General features: G+C 37.5%; 1 protein-coding gene across 1 annotated transcript in view; it reads right to left on the bottom strand.

Annotated features, from left to right (window-relative positions):
* Nucleotides 1-16,273, bottom strand: part of LOC115005101 (T-lymphoma invasion and metastasis-inducing protein 2-like) — a 60,589-nt gene that overhangs the window by 13,514 nt on the left and 30,802 nt on the right. Inside the window, exons 5-17 of the mRNA XM_029426902.1 lie at nucleotides 12,212-12,436; nucleotides 11,552-11,737; nucleotides 11,323-11,469; nucleotides 9,184-9,225; nucleotides 8,569-8,623; nucleotides 8,393-8,482; nucleotides 7,925-8,082; nucleotides 6,697-6,750; nucleotides 5,663-5,767; nucleotides 699-887; nucleotides 435-503; nucleotides 234-359; nucleotides 39-147 (exon numbers count right to left, since the gene is read on the bottom strand). Coding sequence (XP_029282762.1) covers nucleotides 39-147; nucleotides 234-359; nucleotides 435-503; nucleotides 699-887; nucleotides 5,663-5,767; nucleotides 6,697-6,750; nucleotides 7,925-8,082; nucleotides 8,393-8,482; nucleotides 8,569-8,623; nucleotides 9,184-9,225; nucleotides 11,323-11,469; nucleotides 11,552-11,737; nucleotides 12,212-12,436 — 1,555 coding nt within the window. The remainder of the gene's footprint in view (nucleotides 1-38; nucleotides 148-233; nucleotides 360-434; nucleotides 504-698; nucleotides 888-5,662; nucleotides 5,768-6,696; nucleotides 6,751-7,924; nucleotides 8,083-8,392; nucleotides 8,483-8,568; nucleotides 8,624-9,183; nucleotides 9,226-11,322; nucleotides 11,470-11,551; nucleotides 11,738-12,211; nucleotides 12,437-16,273) is intronic.

The raw sequence follows: 16,273 nt of genomic DNA, 5'->3' as shown, positions 1-16,273 counted from the left end.
GTAAGTAATACTAAAGCAGTTAAATGTGTGAGGCTCACCTCTCTCCAGGACCTTCTGGACTTTGATGTGATTGGCACAGAAGCCGCTGTAGTGCTTGAAGTGATCGGCGTAGTACAGGAAAGACCCTCCCAACGAAAACAGGAGTTTCTTTGAGCAAAAGAGAGAAAATGTTGAAAACTCTGGCTCAGAGGATTAAATCCCCTGAAACAACGCAGCAGTGTCCGAGTCTCCACCTTGAACTGCCCCGGTGTCTCTAGGCTGCTGAAGTTGGGACAGGAAGCGATCCTCTGCTCCAGCGTCTGAAGGAAAACCTTCTGAAAGTCCAACATCTCCGGCAGGCTGCCGAACAACGCCTCCATCTGAGGGCGAGAGCTGCGTCAGAGACTGAGAACAACCTGAAGCTCTCAGCAGAGGAAGAGATTCTGTGTTTGTACCTCTGCTTTACTGAGGAAGGGCTCCTTCTGCAGCGGCGTCAGGTACAGCTCGAACAGACACACCAGGTCCTGAGACGACAAGGTCAACATCAAACAGTGTGAGGAGATACAATACAGAATACGAGATAGAAACTGCCAGCCCAACAGACAACATGGTGTTTATATATTTAGTTATACATAATCAAATAGACCTCAATAATAGGGAGGGGCAACTGCAGTAGTATTCCTGCAGTATTAGTATTGCAGTATTCCTGCAGTACTGACCTTGACGTAGGACTTCTCGGTGTCCACCAGCTCCTGGATGACTTTCCGCAGACGCTGACACACACTGAGGTGGGCGGGGCTCGGGGGCTGCAGGCCGGCCTCCCGGCTGTACGGGTTCCTGGGAACATCAGTCTCTGCCGCTCGGCATTCTGGGAAGGTTTGATAGAGAGCGTGAACCCGCTCCACGTTCTGAGGACAAAAGGAAACACAGACTGTGAATGAAACAGAAGAACTGAGGAAACAGGAACACGGATTCACCCTGAAGGAGGACGAAGGGCCGAACAACCAGACGCCTCGTTCATCATCCCAACACACACAGCTTCAAACACACACACTTCCCTCACAGACCAGCTGATCTCTGAGGGCCCATGAAAACAAAGAAAACAGAAAAACAAAGAAAAATAAGAAAACAGAGAAAACAAAGAAAACAGAGAAAAACAGAGAAAACAGAGAAAAACAGAGAAAACAGAGAAAACAGAGAAAAACAAAGAAAACAGAAAAAAACAAAGAAAACAGAGAAAAACAAAGAAAACAGAGAAAAACAAAGAAACAGAGAAAACAGAGAAAAACAACAGAGAAAAACAAGAGAAAAACAAAGAAAACAGAGAAACAAAGAAAACAGAGAAAAACAGAGAAAAACAAAAAAAACAGAGAAAAAACAGAGAAAACAGAGAAAAACAAAGAAAAACAAAGAAAACAGAGAAAACAGAGAAAAACAAAGAAACAGAGAAAAACAGAGAAACAAGAAACCGAGAAAAACAGAGAAAACAGAGAAAAACGGAGAAAAACAAGAGGAAAAACAGAGAAAAAACAGAGAAAAACAAAGAAACAGAGAAAAACAGAGAAAAACAAAGAAAACAGAGAAAACAAAGAAAACAGAGAAAAACAGAGAAAACAGAGAAAAACTGAGAAAACAAAGAAAAACAGAGAAAACAGAGAAAAACAAAGAAAACAGAGAAAAATAAAGAAAACTGAGAAAAACAGAGAAAACAAAGAAAACAGAGAAAAACAAAGAAAAACTAAGAAACAGAGAAAAACAAAGAAAAACTAAGAAAACTGAGAAAACAGAGAAAACAAAGAAAACAAAGAAAAACTAAGAAACTGAGAAAAACAAAGAAAACAGAGAAAAACAAAGAAAACAGAGAAAAACAGAGAAAAACAGAGAAAACAGAAAAACAAAGAAAACAGAGAAAAACAGAGAAAAACAGAGAAAAACAAAGAAAACAAAGAAAACAGAGAAAAACAAAGAAAACAGAGAAAACAAAGAAAACTGAGAAAAACTGAGAAAAACAGAGAAAAACAAAGAAAACAGAGAAAACAAAGAAAACAGAGAAAAACAGAGAAAAACAGAGAAAACAGAGAAAAACAGAGAAAAACAAAGAAAACAGAGAAAAACAAAGAAAACACAGAAAAACAGAGAAAAACAGAGAAAAACAAAGAAAACAGAGAAAACAAAGAAAACAGAGAAAAACAGAGAAAAACAGAGAAAACAGAGAAAAACAGAGAAAAACAGAGAAAACAGAGAAAAACAGAGAAAAACAAAGAAAACAGAGAAAAAACAGAGAAAAAGAGAAAAACAGAGAAAACAAAGAAAACAGAGAAAAACAAAGAAAACAGAGAAAAACAGAGAAACAGAGGAAAAACAAAGAAAACAGAGAAAAAACAGAGAAAAACAAAGAAAAACAGAGAAAAACAGAGAAAACAGAGAAAAAACAGAGAAAACAAAGAAAACAGAGAAAAACAGAGAAAACAGAGAAAAACAGAGAAAAACAAAGAAAAACAGAGAAAAACAGAGAAAACAGAGAAAAACAAAGAAAACAGAGAAAAACAAGAACACAGAGAAAAACAAAGAAAACAGAGAAAAAACAGAGAAAACAGAGAAAAACAAAGAAAAACAAGAAAACAGAGAAAAAACAGAGAAAAACAAAGAAACAGAGAAACAACAGAGAAAACAGAGAAAACAAAGAAAAAACAAAGAAAACAGAGAAAAACAAAGAAAACAGAGAAAAACTAAGAAAACAGAGAAAACAACAGAGTAGTTACACAGTATACACAGAGTTACACAGATATACACAGAGTTACACATATATACACAGAGTTACACAGAGTTACACAGATATACACAGAGTTACACAGATATACACAGAGTTACACAGATATACACAGAGTTACACAGAGTTACACAGATATACACAGAGTTACACAGATATACACAGAGTTACACAGAGTTACACAGATATACACAGAGTTACACAGATATACACAGAGTTACACATATATACACAGAGTTACACAGAGTTACACAGATATACACAGAGTTACACATATATACACAGAGTTACACAGATATACACAGAGTTACACAGAGTTACACAGAGTTACACAGATATTACACAGAGTTACACAGATATACACAGAGTTACACAGATATACACAGAGTTACACAGAGTTACACAGATATACACAGAGTTACACAGATATACACAGAGTTACACAGATATACACAGAGTTACACAGATATACACAGAGTTACACAGAGTTACACAGAGTTACACAGATATACACAGAGTCTACACAGAGTTAACAGATTACCACAGAGTTACACAGATATACACAGATATACACAGAGTTACACAGAGTTACACAGATATACACAGAGTTACACCAGATATACACAGAGTTACACAGCGTTACAACAGAGTACACAGATATACACAGAGTTACAACAGACTATACACAGAGTTACACAGATATACACAGAGTTACACAGAGTTACCACAGATATACACAGAGTTACACAGGATATACACAGTAGTTACACAGAGTTACACAGATATACACAGAGTTACACAGACACATACACGAGAGTTACACAGAGTTACACAGATATACACAGAGTTACACAGAGTTACACAGAGTTACACAGATATACACAGAGTTACACAGAGTTACACAGATATACACAGAGGTTACACAGAGTTACACAGATATACACAGAGTTACACAGGGTTACAGAGTACACAGAATATTACACAGGAGTTACACAGATATACACAGAGTTACACAGAGTTAAGATATACACAGAGTTACACAGAGTTACACAGAGTTACACAGAGTATACACAGAGTTACACAGATATACACAGAGTTACACAGAGTTACACAGATATACACAGAGTTACACAGATATACACAGAGTTACACAGATATACACAGAGTTACACAGAGTTACACAGATATACACAGAGTTACACAGATATACACAGAGTTACACAGATATACACAGAGTTACACAGAGTTACACAGATATACACAGAGTTACACAGATATACACAGAGTTACACAGAGTTACACAGATATACACAGAGTTACACAGAGTTACACAGAGTTACACAGAGTTACACAGATATACACAGAGTTACACAGAGTTACACAGAGTTACACAGAGTTACACAGATATACACAGAGTTACACAGAGTTACACAGATATACACAGAGTTACACAGAGTTACACAGATATACACAGAGTTACACAGAGTTACACAGATATACACAGAACAGAGTTACACAGAGTACACAGATATACACAGAGTTACACAGATATACACAGAGTTACACAGATATACACAGAGTTACACAGATATACCAGAGTTACACAGAGTACACAGATAGTACACAGAGTTACACAATATACACAGAGTTACCACAGCATATACACAGAGTTACACAGAGTTACCACAGATATACACAGATATACACAGAGTTACACAGATTACACAGAGTTACACAGAGTTACACCAGATATACACAGAGTTACACAGACATACACAGAGTTACACGAGTACACAGAGTTACACAGAGTTACACAGAGTTACACAGAGTTACACAGACATACACAGAGTTACACAGGAGTTTACACAGATTATACACAGAGTTACACAGAGTTACACAGATATACACAGAGTTACACAGAGTTACACAGAGTTACACAGATATACACAGAGTTACACAGATATACACAGATATACACCCAGAGTTACACAGAGTTACACAGATATACACAGAGTTACACAGATTACAATACACAGAGTTACACAGATATACACAGAGTATACACAGAGTTACACAGATATACACAGAGTTACACAGATATACACAGAGTTACATACACAGAGTTACACAGATATACACAGAGTTACATAGATATACACAGAGTTACACAGAGTTACACAGATATACACAGAGTTACACAGAGTTACACAGGAGTCCAGTTACATCCATAAGGACTAAGTGACAACTCAAGTATTCAGATACTTTACTGCAGTAATATTTCTAACACCACACAGTAAAAATACTCTAAAAGTACTGCATTGAAGTTCCTTCAGTAAAATCAGTAAAATGTAGTTGAAGTATTAAAAGTATAAAACTGTCCCAGGCTGTTATACTATTAAATATGATTTCATTAGATAATTATTTCTCGTTCGTTATGAACTATTAAGTAAAGATTATTGTATCATGGATTTATCTGATTATTCCATTAATGCGTTCATTGTTGGGTTTTAAAAGTAGTGAGAAATGAGCACATTATTACTAATACATGACCTTATTAAAAGTAAAAGCAGACAATGTCTTTACAATTACTGCAGTAATATACAAATATAGATTGTATCCGTGTTTACATTTCTTCTTATCCTGTTTGAATCAGATATCCTTAAAGAAGAAATCAATAAATAATAATAAATAAAGTCTTAAAAACAGGTTGTAAATATTGGAAATACAATGAGTAGTTTAACTTCCTGATTACTGCACTACTGTTTCCAGCTGAACCGTATAAACTGTTCTTTGTAACTCAAGCGAATCGAAGTATAAAGTACCTCAAGTTTGAAGTGCAGTACTTAAGTGAGTAAATGTACTTAGTTACTTTCCAGCGACTAACACAACATCCTGCAGCGTCTCTCAGTTTACCAGCAGTACGAGGCTCTCGGCCGGCTGCCGGCAGCTCAGGCAGCAGGCGGCCCGCTGCAGCACGCCGCCGCCCTCCTCCTCCTCCTCCAGCATCTCCTCGTCCTCCTCCAGCGGCAGCACCCAGCACAGGGCGCCCATGATCAGAGAGCAGGGCGTCAGGGAGGCCGGTCAGAAACAACATCTACGAGTCGCCATTAATCCCCCTCCGGTCAGACTTTACACACAAACGCTCCTGAAGGCGTAAGCCTGGATTATCGGCCTGGTCAGGTCATGTGACCCAGAAGGTGTCTGAGCTTCAGGGAGCACAGGAGGATTGTGGGAAAGGGTTTCTGCAGGTGAGGAGGTTCAGGGAGGTTCCTGCTCGTCCACATTAAAGGGACAGTTTGCATGTTTTACAGTGACACCACCACATGAGTCTGTTAGTCTGTGTTTTAACACGATTATAATTTATTCTATTGACTTTTATTTATTGATCTTTAAAAGTTTATTGTTTTCGTATTTTCTTGCAAAGTTGTGTTTATTGTTGTTTTGTTAATTAAAAAACTGAATGTATGTGAAACACTTCGGGCTCCAAGTCGAGTTGAGAACATGCAGACAGGAAGTCACACGTCAATCCTTCAAACTAAAAGACTTCACTTTGACGTGTTTCTTTCATATTTATGTTTTATGAACCTGAATAAAAACATTGTTAACAATAAGAAATGCTGTTTAGTAGAGAAGCAAATCTTTTAATACTTTTTTGTGCTGAAGCCATGAATTCTCTTCTTCTGCCCAACGACACTTTGTTTCTGTGTTCGGGTAAAACACATTATTTTATATATTTTCTTTGTGTGTTAGCAGAGGAGCGGTTTCTCTTCAGGACGCACACATCTGATATTATATATCTGCGTCTCTGCAGGACGAATCACAAATCCAGGAGACAAGTAAACATTTCTACACCAGAAGAAGAACTTCTGGATAAATACAAACACAACCCGACACATCAGGAGCTGCCAGAGCACGCAGAGGAAAACTCAACAAGAGGAGAATCTCACCCGTCTCTGCAGCTCGCCGTCACAAACAGGAAGCAGGACAACCGTCTGCAGAAGCTGTGAAATAAAGATCAGGTTCTTAATATAAGAAAATATAAGAAAATATAAGAAAATATAAGAAAATATAAGAAAATATAAGGACATGTGTGGCTGAAAGTCACAGATATTTAGTTTGATTCTTATGGTCTAAAGTATATATATTTATATAAATATATTTATATAAATATATATATATATATGTAAATATATATATACATATATAAATATATGTATTTACATATATAAATATATTTACATATTTACATATATAAATATATTTATTTACATATATAAATATATTTACTTACATATATAAATATATTTACATATATAAATATATTTACTTACATATATAAATATATTTACTTACATATATAAATATATTTACATACATATATAAATATATTTACATATATAAATATATATATTTACATATATAAATATATATATATAATATATATACATATATATAATATATATACATATATATAATATATTTAAATATATATATATGTATATATATATATATATATATATATGTATATATATATATACATATATATACACATATATACATATACACATATACATATATATACACATATATATATATAAACATATATTTACACATATATATACATATAAATATATATATTTACACACATATATATATGTATATATATATATATATATACATATATATACATATATATACATATATATATACACATACACACATATACACACACATATATATATATATACATATATATACATATATATATATACACATACACACATATACACACACATATATATATATATACATATATATACATATATATATATACACATACACACATATACACACACATATATATATATATATATATATATATATACATATATATACATATATATACATATATATATATACACATACACACATATACACACACATATATATATATATACATATATATACATATATATATATACACATACACACATATACACACACATATATATATATATATATATATATATATATATATATATATATATATATATATATATATATATAGATACACATATACATATATAAATATATTTATATATGTATATTACTGGGTCCAATACTTGTAGAAACCTGAATTTAAACATACCGGTGTTGGTCCAGGGGAGCAGGTACGGGGGGGCGGGGGGGGGCCGGGGGCTCCGCGGGCTCCTCGTCCCTCCTGAGCAGTAGCTGCAGCTTCTGGGGGCTGAAGAGACTCTGCATCAGGTCCAGGTCCAGAGCCGACACCACAGCCCCGTTCACAGCCAGGACCTCGTCTCCCGCCCTGAGGCCTGATGGGAAACGCAGGTTGTTCTTGTGATGCTTCATTTTTCTAATATCGTGACTATTTTTCTCTTGATTTAAAGATGTATTACAGTTTGTTTCAAACATCAGGAGAATTGCCTGTTTGAATGTGTGAAGCACGTCGGGCTGATTGTATGAAAGACGTTTTATAAATAAAGTTTTTTACATGTTTTGTCTCTGCTGCAAAGAAAAAAGAACGTCGTCTTCTGACAAATGCACAGAAACTCCTCTAAATAAGTATATGATTATAATTATAATATCGTACGTGAAGCGAACTATAACTTTAAACATTCAGACCTCCTGCGGCCGACGGGCCCAGCGGGTCGACCTCGCTGACGTAGACGTGACTTTCGCCCGCTCCGTCCACGTGACCCGTCACTGCAAAACCTGCAAACATACAGAAGCTCTTATACAACATCTTAAAACTCAACATGTTCACTTTTATAAATATGAATATGTGTTTATTTTCTCACCAAAGTCTTTGGCAGCGTCGAGTCGACGGACGTTCAGAGTAAAAGCTTCTGACGGCTGAAGGTCAAGACGACAGATTAACTCGTGTTCAGAATATTTGCTGATTATTTTCTGTTATTAATCGTTTCATCTACAAAAAGTCAAATTGACGTCGTTAAATAGTTTCATCAGAGCAACTAATCAAAAACACAAATACATGTTATTTACTATCTTATAAATCAATCAATTAATCGATTAACAAAATAGTTTCTATGATATAATCTTTTTAATAATAATAAACTTTATTTGTACCTTTCATACAAGAAATACAAAGAGCTTTATAATAAAGGAGAATAAACAAAGAATCAAATTAATGTGAAATAAAATGGAATAGAATGCAAATTATAAAAAGGGAAATTAAACCCACTGAATAATAATAATAATAATAATAAAATCAGTACCCATATTGCATCATGCACGTATACATCAGGGTTATTTATTTAGTGGAGATAATTTGAGATTCCTTTTAGATTTAGAGATTTGTTACATTTCAAAACAGCCACAACACACACGAGATGTATGTATAATTGGTATATATACATATATATATTAAAGACGAGTCGTGTCAGTGAACGCACCTGTAGAGCTGCAGGACGTCCTGCAGGGGGCGCCGCCTCTCTCTGTGTGGACACGTGTTTTATTAACTACAGGTTCCAACGAGCGTCAAATGAAAACTGCTTTTATTCTTAGTTTAGTAAATTTATCAAGAGAAATATAAAATCGTCATGTCTGGTTATAAACATTAATGAATGTTACAGATGCATTATAATGAGGGGGGGTCACGATTACCACAAGGGACAAAGGCATTCTGGGAGAATAAAAGGCGGTGGGACCTTTTAGTCGTCCTCACAAAGCAGCAGCTGCCCCCCCCTTTGTTCTCCTCCTCGGGGGTCAGGGGGCGACAGGTGGCTGCAGACTCAACAAACAAAATACTTTCTGGCCAAAAGTGTGTGGACGCCCCCCCATCATGAAGCTTCCCCACGTCATGACTCACATCAACACACGTTTATATCTCAAGTGTTTAATATGTACATGAGGCGTTATGTAATGTAGAGAATAGATATCAGCTGAAACTGATATGTCGTAGAACATTTTGTTCCTAAAATATAGAAATATTATTTTTTTGTAATATTATGATATTTTACATATTATGAACATTTTAGGAAAATAAACTGTACAATTCTGAGAAACAGTGATAATTTAATGTAATCATATAAATAACCTTCAGAATACAGAGAGGAAGGAAAAACACACACACACACACACACACACACACACACACACACACACACAGACACACACACACACACACTGTGTAATTATACTTAATTAAAAACGATCTGTCGAGGAAAAACAACTTTGATGCTAAATTCTGTGTCAGATTAAAACCAAAATTAGCCCCAAGGCATCTTGGGAAAAAATGAGGGGTTGAGCTGAAATTACAGGTTTGTGCAGTCGGAGCCGTAATCAGTCAGTCTGGAGTCTGAAACCACCAGCAGGCAGTGAACGCACCGTCAACACACACAACTCCTTATAAGGAAACAACTTTTCGTTTGCTCTGTTTTACATGATTCTGACAGTTTCTCTTATTTTATTTCACTTTTTTTCATCTTCCGCTTTTCTTTGATTGACAAAACATTTAATGCAATCTGACGAAACTAAAATACAAATTTAGAACATTTAATTAAATCTTCTTTTTAAAAGTATTTCATCCATTAATATATATTCAAAAGTGACACACTCAAACTGACAAACTCCCATGATGCACTGCTGCTGCACCACCACACTAAACTCCCATGATGCACCACCACACTAAACTCCCATGATGCACCACCACACTAAACTCCCATGATGCACTGCTGCTGCACCACCACACTAAACTCCCATGATGCACTGCTGCTGCACCACCACACTAAATTCCCATGATGCACCACCATACCAAACTCCCATGATGCACCACCACACCAAACTCCCTTGATGCACCACCACACTAACCTCCCATGATGCACCAACACTATAACCTCCCATGATGCACCACCACACTAACCTCCCATGATGCACCACCACACTAACCTCCCATGATGCACCACCACACTAACCTCCCATGATGCACCACCACACTAACCTCCCATGATGCACCAACACTATAACCTCCCATGATGCACCACCACACTAACCTCCCATGATGCACCACCACACTAACCTCCCATGATGCACCAACACTATAACCTCCCATGATGCACCACCACACTAACCTCCCATGATGCACCACCACACTAACCTCCCATGATGCACCAACACTATAACCTCCCATGATGCACCACCACACTAACCTCCCATGATGCACCAACACTATAACCTCCCATGATGCACCACCACACTAACCTCCCATGATGCACCACCACACTAACCTCCCATGATGCACCACCACACTAATGAAACCTCTGAAAACGTTCACACATATAAAATGTTCAGAAAAAGCTGCAGTCCTGTTTCAGATGTGAGAAGTGGAACACGTGTTTCTGTCAAAACACGCTCGACTCACACTCCATAAATAGCTCCGCTGTTTATGGAGAGGGGCCTGCAGGAGCCGAGCATCATGGGAACTTCAGCTGGGGGGGAAGATGTTCTGTCCATATTTGTTGTCAGAACTTTAATAAAGATAAATAATTAAAGCCCCTGAAAGCGTGCACGCTGCTCTCGGTGCGGTGTATTACCTGGGCCGTGTGTCTGCCGTCCCTGATGCGCGTCTTCAGTGCGTCCAGCTCCTTCAGAGAGGACGGCAGCCCCCCCCTCCTCCTGCCACCTCCTCCGGACACGGAGCGATAGCGCCGCCTCAGCGTCCCCTTGTCTCTGCTGCACACCTGAGGAGACACGAGAGCCGCGCTGTGAAGAAACACGTCTTCCAGCTTCCTGTTTTTATCTTCTGCTGGTGGCTCTTCTTACCAGAGCATGGAAGGAGGACACGGAGAAGACTCCCAGGCGTCCCAGCATGCTCTTGGAGGGCCGGCCGGCCACAGCGAGGAGGCTCTTGGGGTTGGGCAGCTCGCTGCCCTGCAGGCTGGACAGATAGCAGCGCAGCCGGAACAGATCCAGGTTCAGCTTCTCCAGGTTCTGCTCCCACTGCTGGATCTGAACAGATACGTAGAACATAAAGATCTATATCATCACTATTGTTGATCAAAGGATGGAGAAGTATTCAGATCATTAACATATTAAACTCCTGCAGGTGGGTTCTTCACTTGTTCTGTTTCTACATGAGCTCAATGTTTCTGAACTTATGGAGGACGATGTTTACTTTATGATAACAAACTAAAAACAAAATAATAAATTATCTGCAAGAAATCAAGTTATTTTGTTCGTTACTGAATCTTGAAATCACGTTAACTAATGTGTGAAAGTCAAAATCGTGTGTGTGTGTGTGTGTGTGTGTGTGTGTGTGTGTGTGTGTGTGTGTGTGTGTGAGGTTGAATGATGAAGTATCGTGTTGAAATATTGAAGTTTTGTATCCAGAACTTGAATCCCTCCAGATGTATTTAGATGTTGTGATATAGTAAGAGAGTTAATGTGAGTAAAGAAGTGGGGAAGGTGCAGCTGATGCCTCACCTGGCTCTCCACGGCCTTCCTGTTCTTCTGCTCCTTGATGACGGACAGCTGCAGCTCCGCCATCTTCTTCATCTTCCCGTCCATGTCGATCTTGTGCAGCAGCGAGCGGCTCTCGCAGCGCAGCAGGCGCAGCGTGTCCTCCTTCCCCTGACGCTTGGCCAGCAGCGAGGCGCTCGCAGAGTGGATCGCCGTCACCCAGTTCTCCAGGTCGGTCTGGTTGGTGGCCTGGACGGGAGGAGACAAAGATTTACTTATTTTAGATCGTGTAGATTACTCTGTGCCCAAAGTGCAGAGCAGGAAACAAGTTTGTTCTTGGCATTGGAAGTAAACAAAGATTTATTTTCAAAATAAAAGCAGACTCCTCCAGAGGTCTCGTCCTCTCTCTGATGGTGAGGGTTGGAATAATGTAAATACACAACTCACCTCACACATTATATCTTTAAGAGGAACAACAGGAAGCTCTGATGTTTCAGAGGCTTTAAAGAGTTTTCTGCACATGTCCCGAACCTAACAGGTGTTTGTGTTGAGCGGCTCCGAGTCGTAAAAGAGGAACGTTTGTTGCAGTAATTAGCATGTCGTGACTCCATTAGAGGCTCTTTCAGCTCCTGACGTCTCGCAGCGAGGACAAACCTGAGTGAGAGTTACTCAGGGAATTTTAAAAAGTGCTTTCTCAGCTCGTAAAAAAAGAGAAACGAGGGACACAGGAAGTGCAGAGTCTATTTTTAGACCCTCTCGAGGATTAATGCTGCGAATACTGAGTCGATATATTTAATCTGCTTCGAGCGAGTTTATTATGTTGTGGTTTGATTTTTTAAAAGGTTTCTACAGAAGAAGATGGACTTTTACTAAAGTCTTTCAGAGTGAAAAGAACAACTTTACACGCTTTTTAGATGCATTTAGTAAATTATTATATCTGTGTGTTACATGTTCCTGTTACATTAATGTGTGTGTTACATGTTCCTGTTACATTAATGTGTGTGTTACATGTTCCTGTTACATTAATGTGTGTGTTACATGTTCCTGTTACATTAATGTGTGTGTTACATGTTCATGTTACATGTTCCTGTTACATTAATGTGTGTGTTACATGTTCCTATTACATTAATGTGTGTGTTACATGTTCCTGTTACATTAATGTGTGTGTTACATGTTCCTGCTGCATTAATGTGTGTGTTACATGTTCCTGTTACATTAATGTGTGTGTTACATGTTCCTGTTACATTAATGTGTGTGTTACATTAATGTGTGTGTTACATGTTCCTGTTACATTAATGTGTGCGTTACATGTTCCTGCTGCATTAATGTGTGTGTTACATTAATGTGTGTTACATGTTCCTGTTACATTAATGTGTGTGTTACATTAATGTGTGTGTTACATGTTCCTGTTACATTAATGTGTGTGTTACATTAATGTGTGTGTTACATGTTCCTGCTGCATTAATGTGTGTGTTACATGTTCCTGTTACATTAATGTGTGTGTTACATTAATGTGTGTGTTACATGTTCCTGTTACATTAATGTGTGTGTTACATTAATGTGTGTGTTACATGTTCCTGTTACATTAATGTTCCTGCTGCATTAATGTGTGTGTTACATGTTCCTGCTGCATTAATGTGTGTGTTACATGTTCCTGTTACATTAATGTGTGTGTTACATGTTCCTGTTACATTAATGTTCCTGCTGCATTAATGTGTGTGTTACATGTTCCTGCTGCATTAATGTGTGTGTTACATGTTCCTGTTACATTAATGTGTGTGTTACATGTTCCTGTTACATTAATGTGTGTGTTACATGTTCCTGCTACATTAATGTGTGTGTTACATGTTCCTGTTACATTAATGTGTGTGTTACATGTTCCTGCTACATTAATGTGTGTGTTACATGTTCCTGTTACATTAATGTGTGTGTTACATGTTCCTGCTACATTAATGTGTGTGTTACATGTTCCTGTTACATTAATGTGTGTGTTACATGTTCCTGTTACATTAATGTGTGTGTTACATGTTCCTGCTACATTAATGTGTGTGTTACATGTTCCTGCTACATTAATGTGTGTGTTACATGTTCCTGTTACATTAATGTGTGTGTTACATGTTCCTGCTACATTAATGTGTGTGTTACATGTTCCTGTTACATTAATGTGTGTGTTACATGTTCCTGCTACATTAATGTGTGTGTTACATGTTCCTGCTACATTAATGTGTGTGTTACATGTTCCTGTTACATTAATGTGTGTGTTACATGTTCCTGCTACATTAATGTGTGTGTTACATGTTCCTGTTACATTAATGTGTGTGTGTTACATGTTCCTGCTACATTAATGTGTGTGTTACATGTTCCTGCTACATTAATGTGTGTGTTACATGTTCCTGTTACATTAATGTGTGTGTTACATGTTCTTGTTGCATTAATGTGTGTGTTACATGTTCCTGCTACATTAATGTGTGTGTTACATGTTCCTGCTGCATTAATGTGTGTGTTACATGTTCCTGTTACATTAATGTGTGTGTTACATGTTCCTGTTACATTAATGTGTGTGTTACATGTTCCTGTTACATTAATGTGTGTGTTACATGTTCCTGTTACATTAATGTGTGTTACATGTTCCTGTTACATTAATGTGTGTGTTACATGTTCCTGCTGCATTAATGTGTGTGTTACATGTTCCTGTTACATTAATGTGTGTGTTACATGTTCCTGTTACATTAATGTGTGTGTTACATGTTCCTGTTACATTAATGTGTGTGTTACATGTTCCTGTTACATTAATGTGTGTGTTACATGTTCCTGCTGCATTAATGTGTGTGTTACATGTTCCTGTTACATTAACGTGTGTGTTACATGTTCCTGTTACATTAATGTGTGTGTTACATGTTCCTGTTACATTAATGTGTGTTACATGTTCCTGTTACATTAATGTGTGTGTTACATGTTCCTGCTGCATTAATGTGTGTGTTACATGTTCCTGTTACATTAATGTGTGTGTTACATGTTCCTGTTACATTAATGTGTGTGTTACATGTTCCTGTTACATTAATGTGTGTGTTACATGTTCCTGCTGCATTAACGTGTGTGTTACATGTTCCTGTTACATTAATGTGTGTGTTACATGTTCCTGTTACATTAATGTGTGTGTTACATGTTCCTGCTGCATTAATGTGTGTGTTACATGTTCCTGTTACATTAATGTGTGTGTTACATTAATGTGTGTGTTACATGTTCCTGTTACATTAATGTGTGTGTTACATGTTCCTGCTTTATTAATGTGTGTGTTACATGTTCCTGCTGCATTAATGTGTGTGTTACATGTTCCTGCTGCATTAATGTGTGTGTTACATGTTCCTGTTACATTAATGTGTGTGTTACATGTTCATGTTACATTAATGTGTGTGTTACATGTTCCTGTTACATTAATGTGTGTGTTACATGTTCCTGTTACATTAATGTGTGTGTTACATGTTCATGTTACATTAATGTGTGTGTTACATGTTCATGTTACATTAATGTGTGTGTTACATGTTCCTGTTACATGTTCAGTTTTGTGACGATGCATTTTCCAAGAGGCTTTTTAAAGACTTTATTTATCTGAAGGAGGAGAATTTTCTTATGAAGGAAACTTCATCTGGAGAAACATGCAGCTTACCCTAACATGCAGCTAACCCTAACATGCAGCTAACCCTAACATGGAGCTAACCCTAACATGCAGCTAACCCTAACATGCAGCGTACCCTAACATGGAGCTAACCCTAACATGGAGCTAACCCTAACATGGAGCTAACCCTAACATGCAGTTAACCCTAACATGGAGCTTACCCTAACATGCAGCTAACCCTAACATGCAGCTAACCCTAACATGCAGCTAACCCTAACATGCAGCTAACCCTAACATGGAGCTAACCCTAACATGCAGCTAACCCTAACATGCAGCTTACCCTAACATGGAGCTAACCCTAACATGCAGCTAACCCTAACATGCAGCTTACCCTAACATGCAGCTAACCCTAACATGGAGCTAACCCTAACATGGAGCTAACCCTAACATGCAGCTTACTCTAACATGCA

Source organism: Cottoperca gobio, unplaced genomic scaffold (assembly GCF_900634415.1).
Source record: "Cottoperca gobio unplaced genomic scaffold, fCotGob3.1 fCotGob3_254arrow_ctg1, whole genome shotgun sequence".
In the NCBI taxonomy this organism is placed as follows: domain Eukaryota; kingdom Metazoa; phylum Chordata; class Actinopteri; order Perciformes; family Bovichtidae; genus Cottoperca; species Cottoperca gobio.
This window is presented reverse-complemented; position numbering and strand designations above follow the sequence as displayed.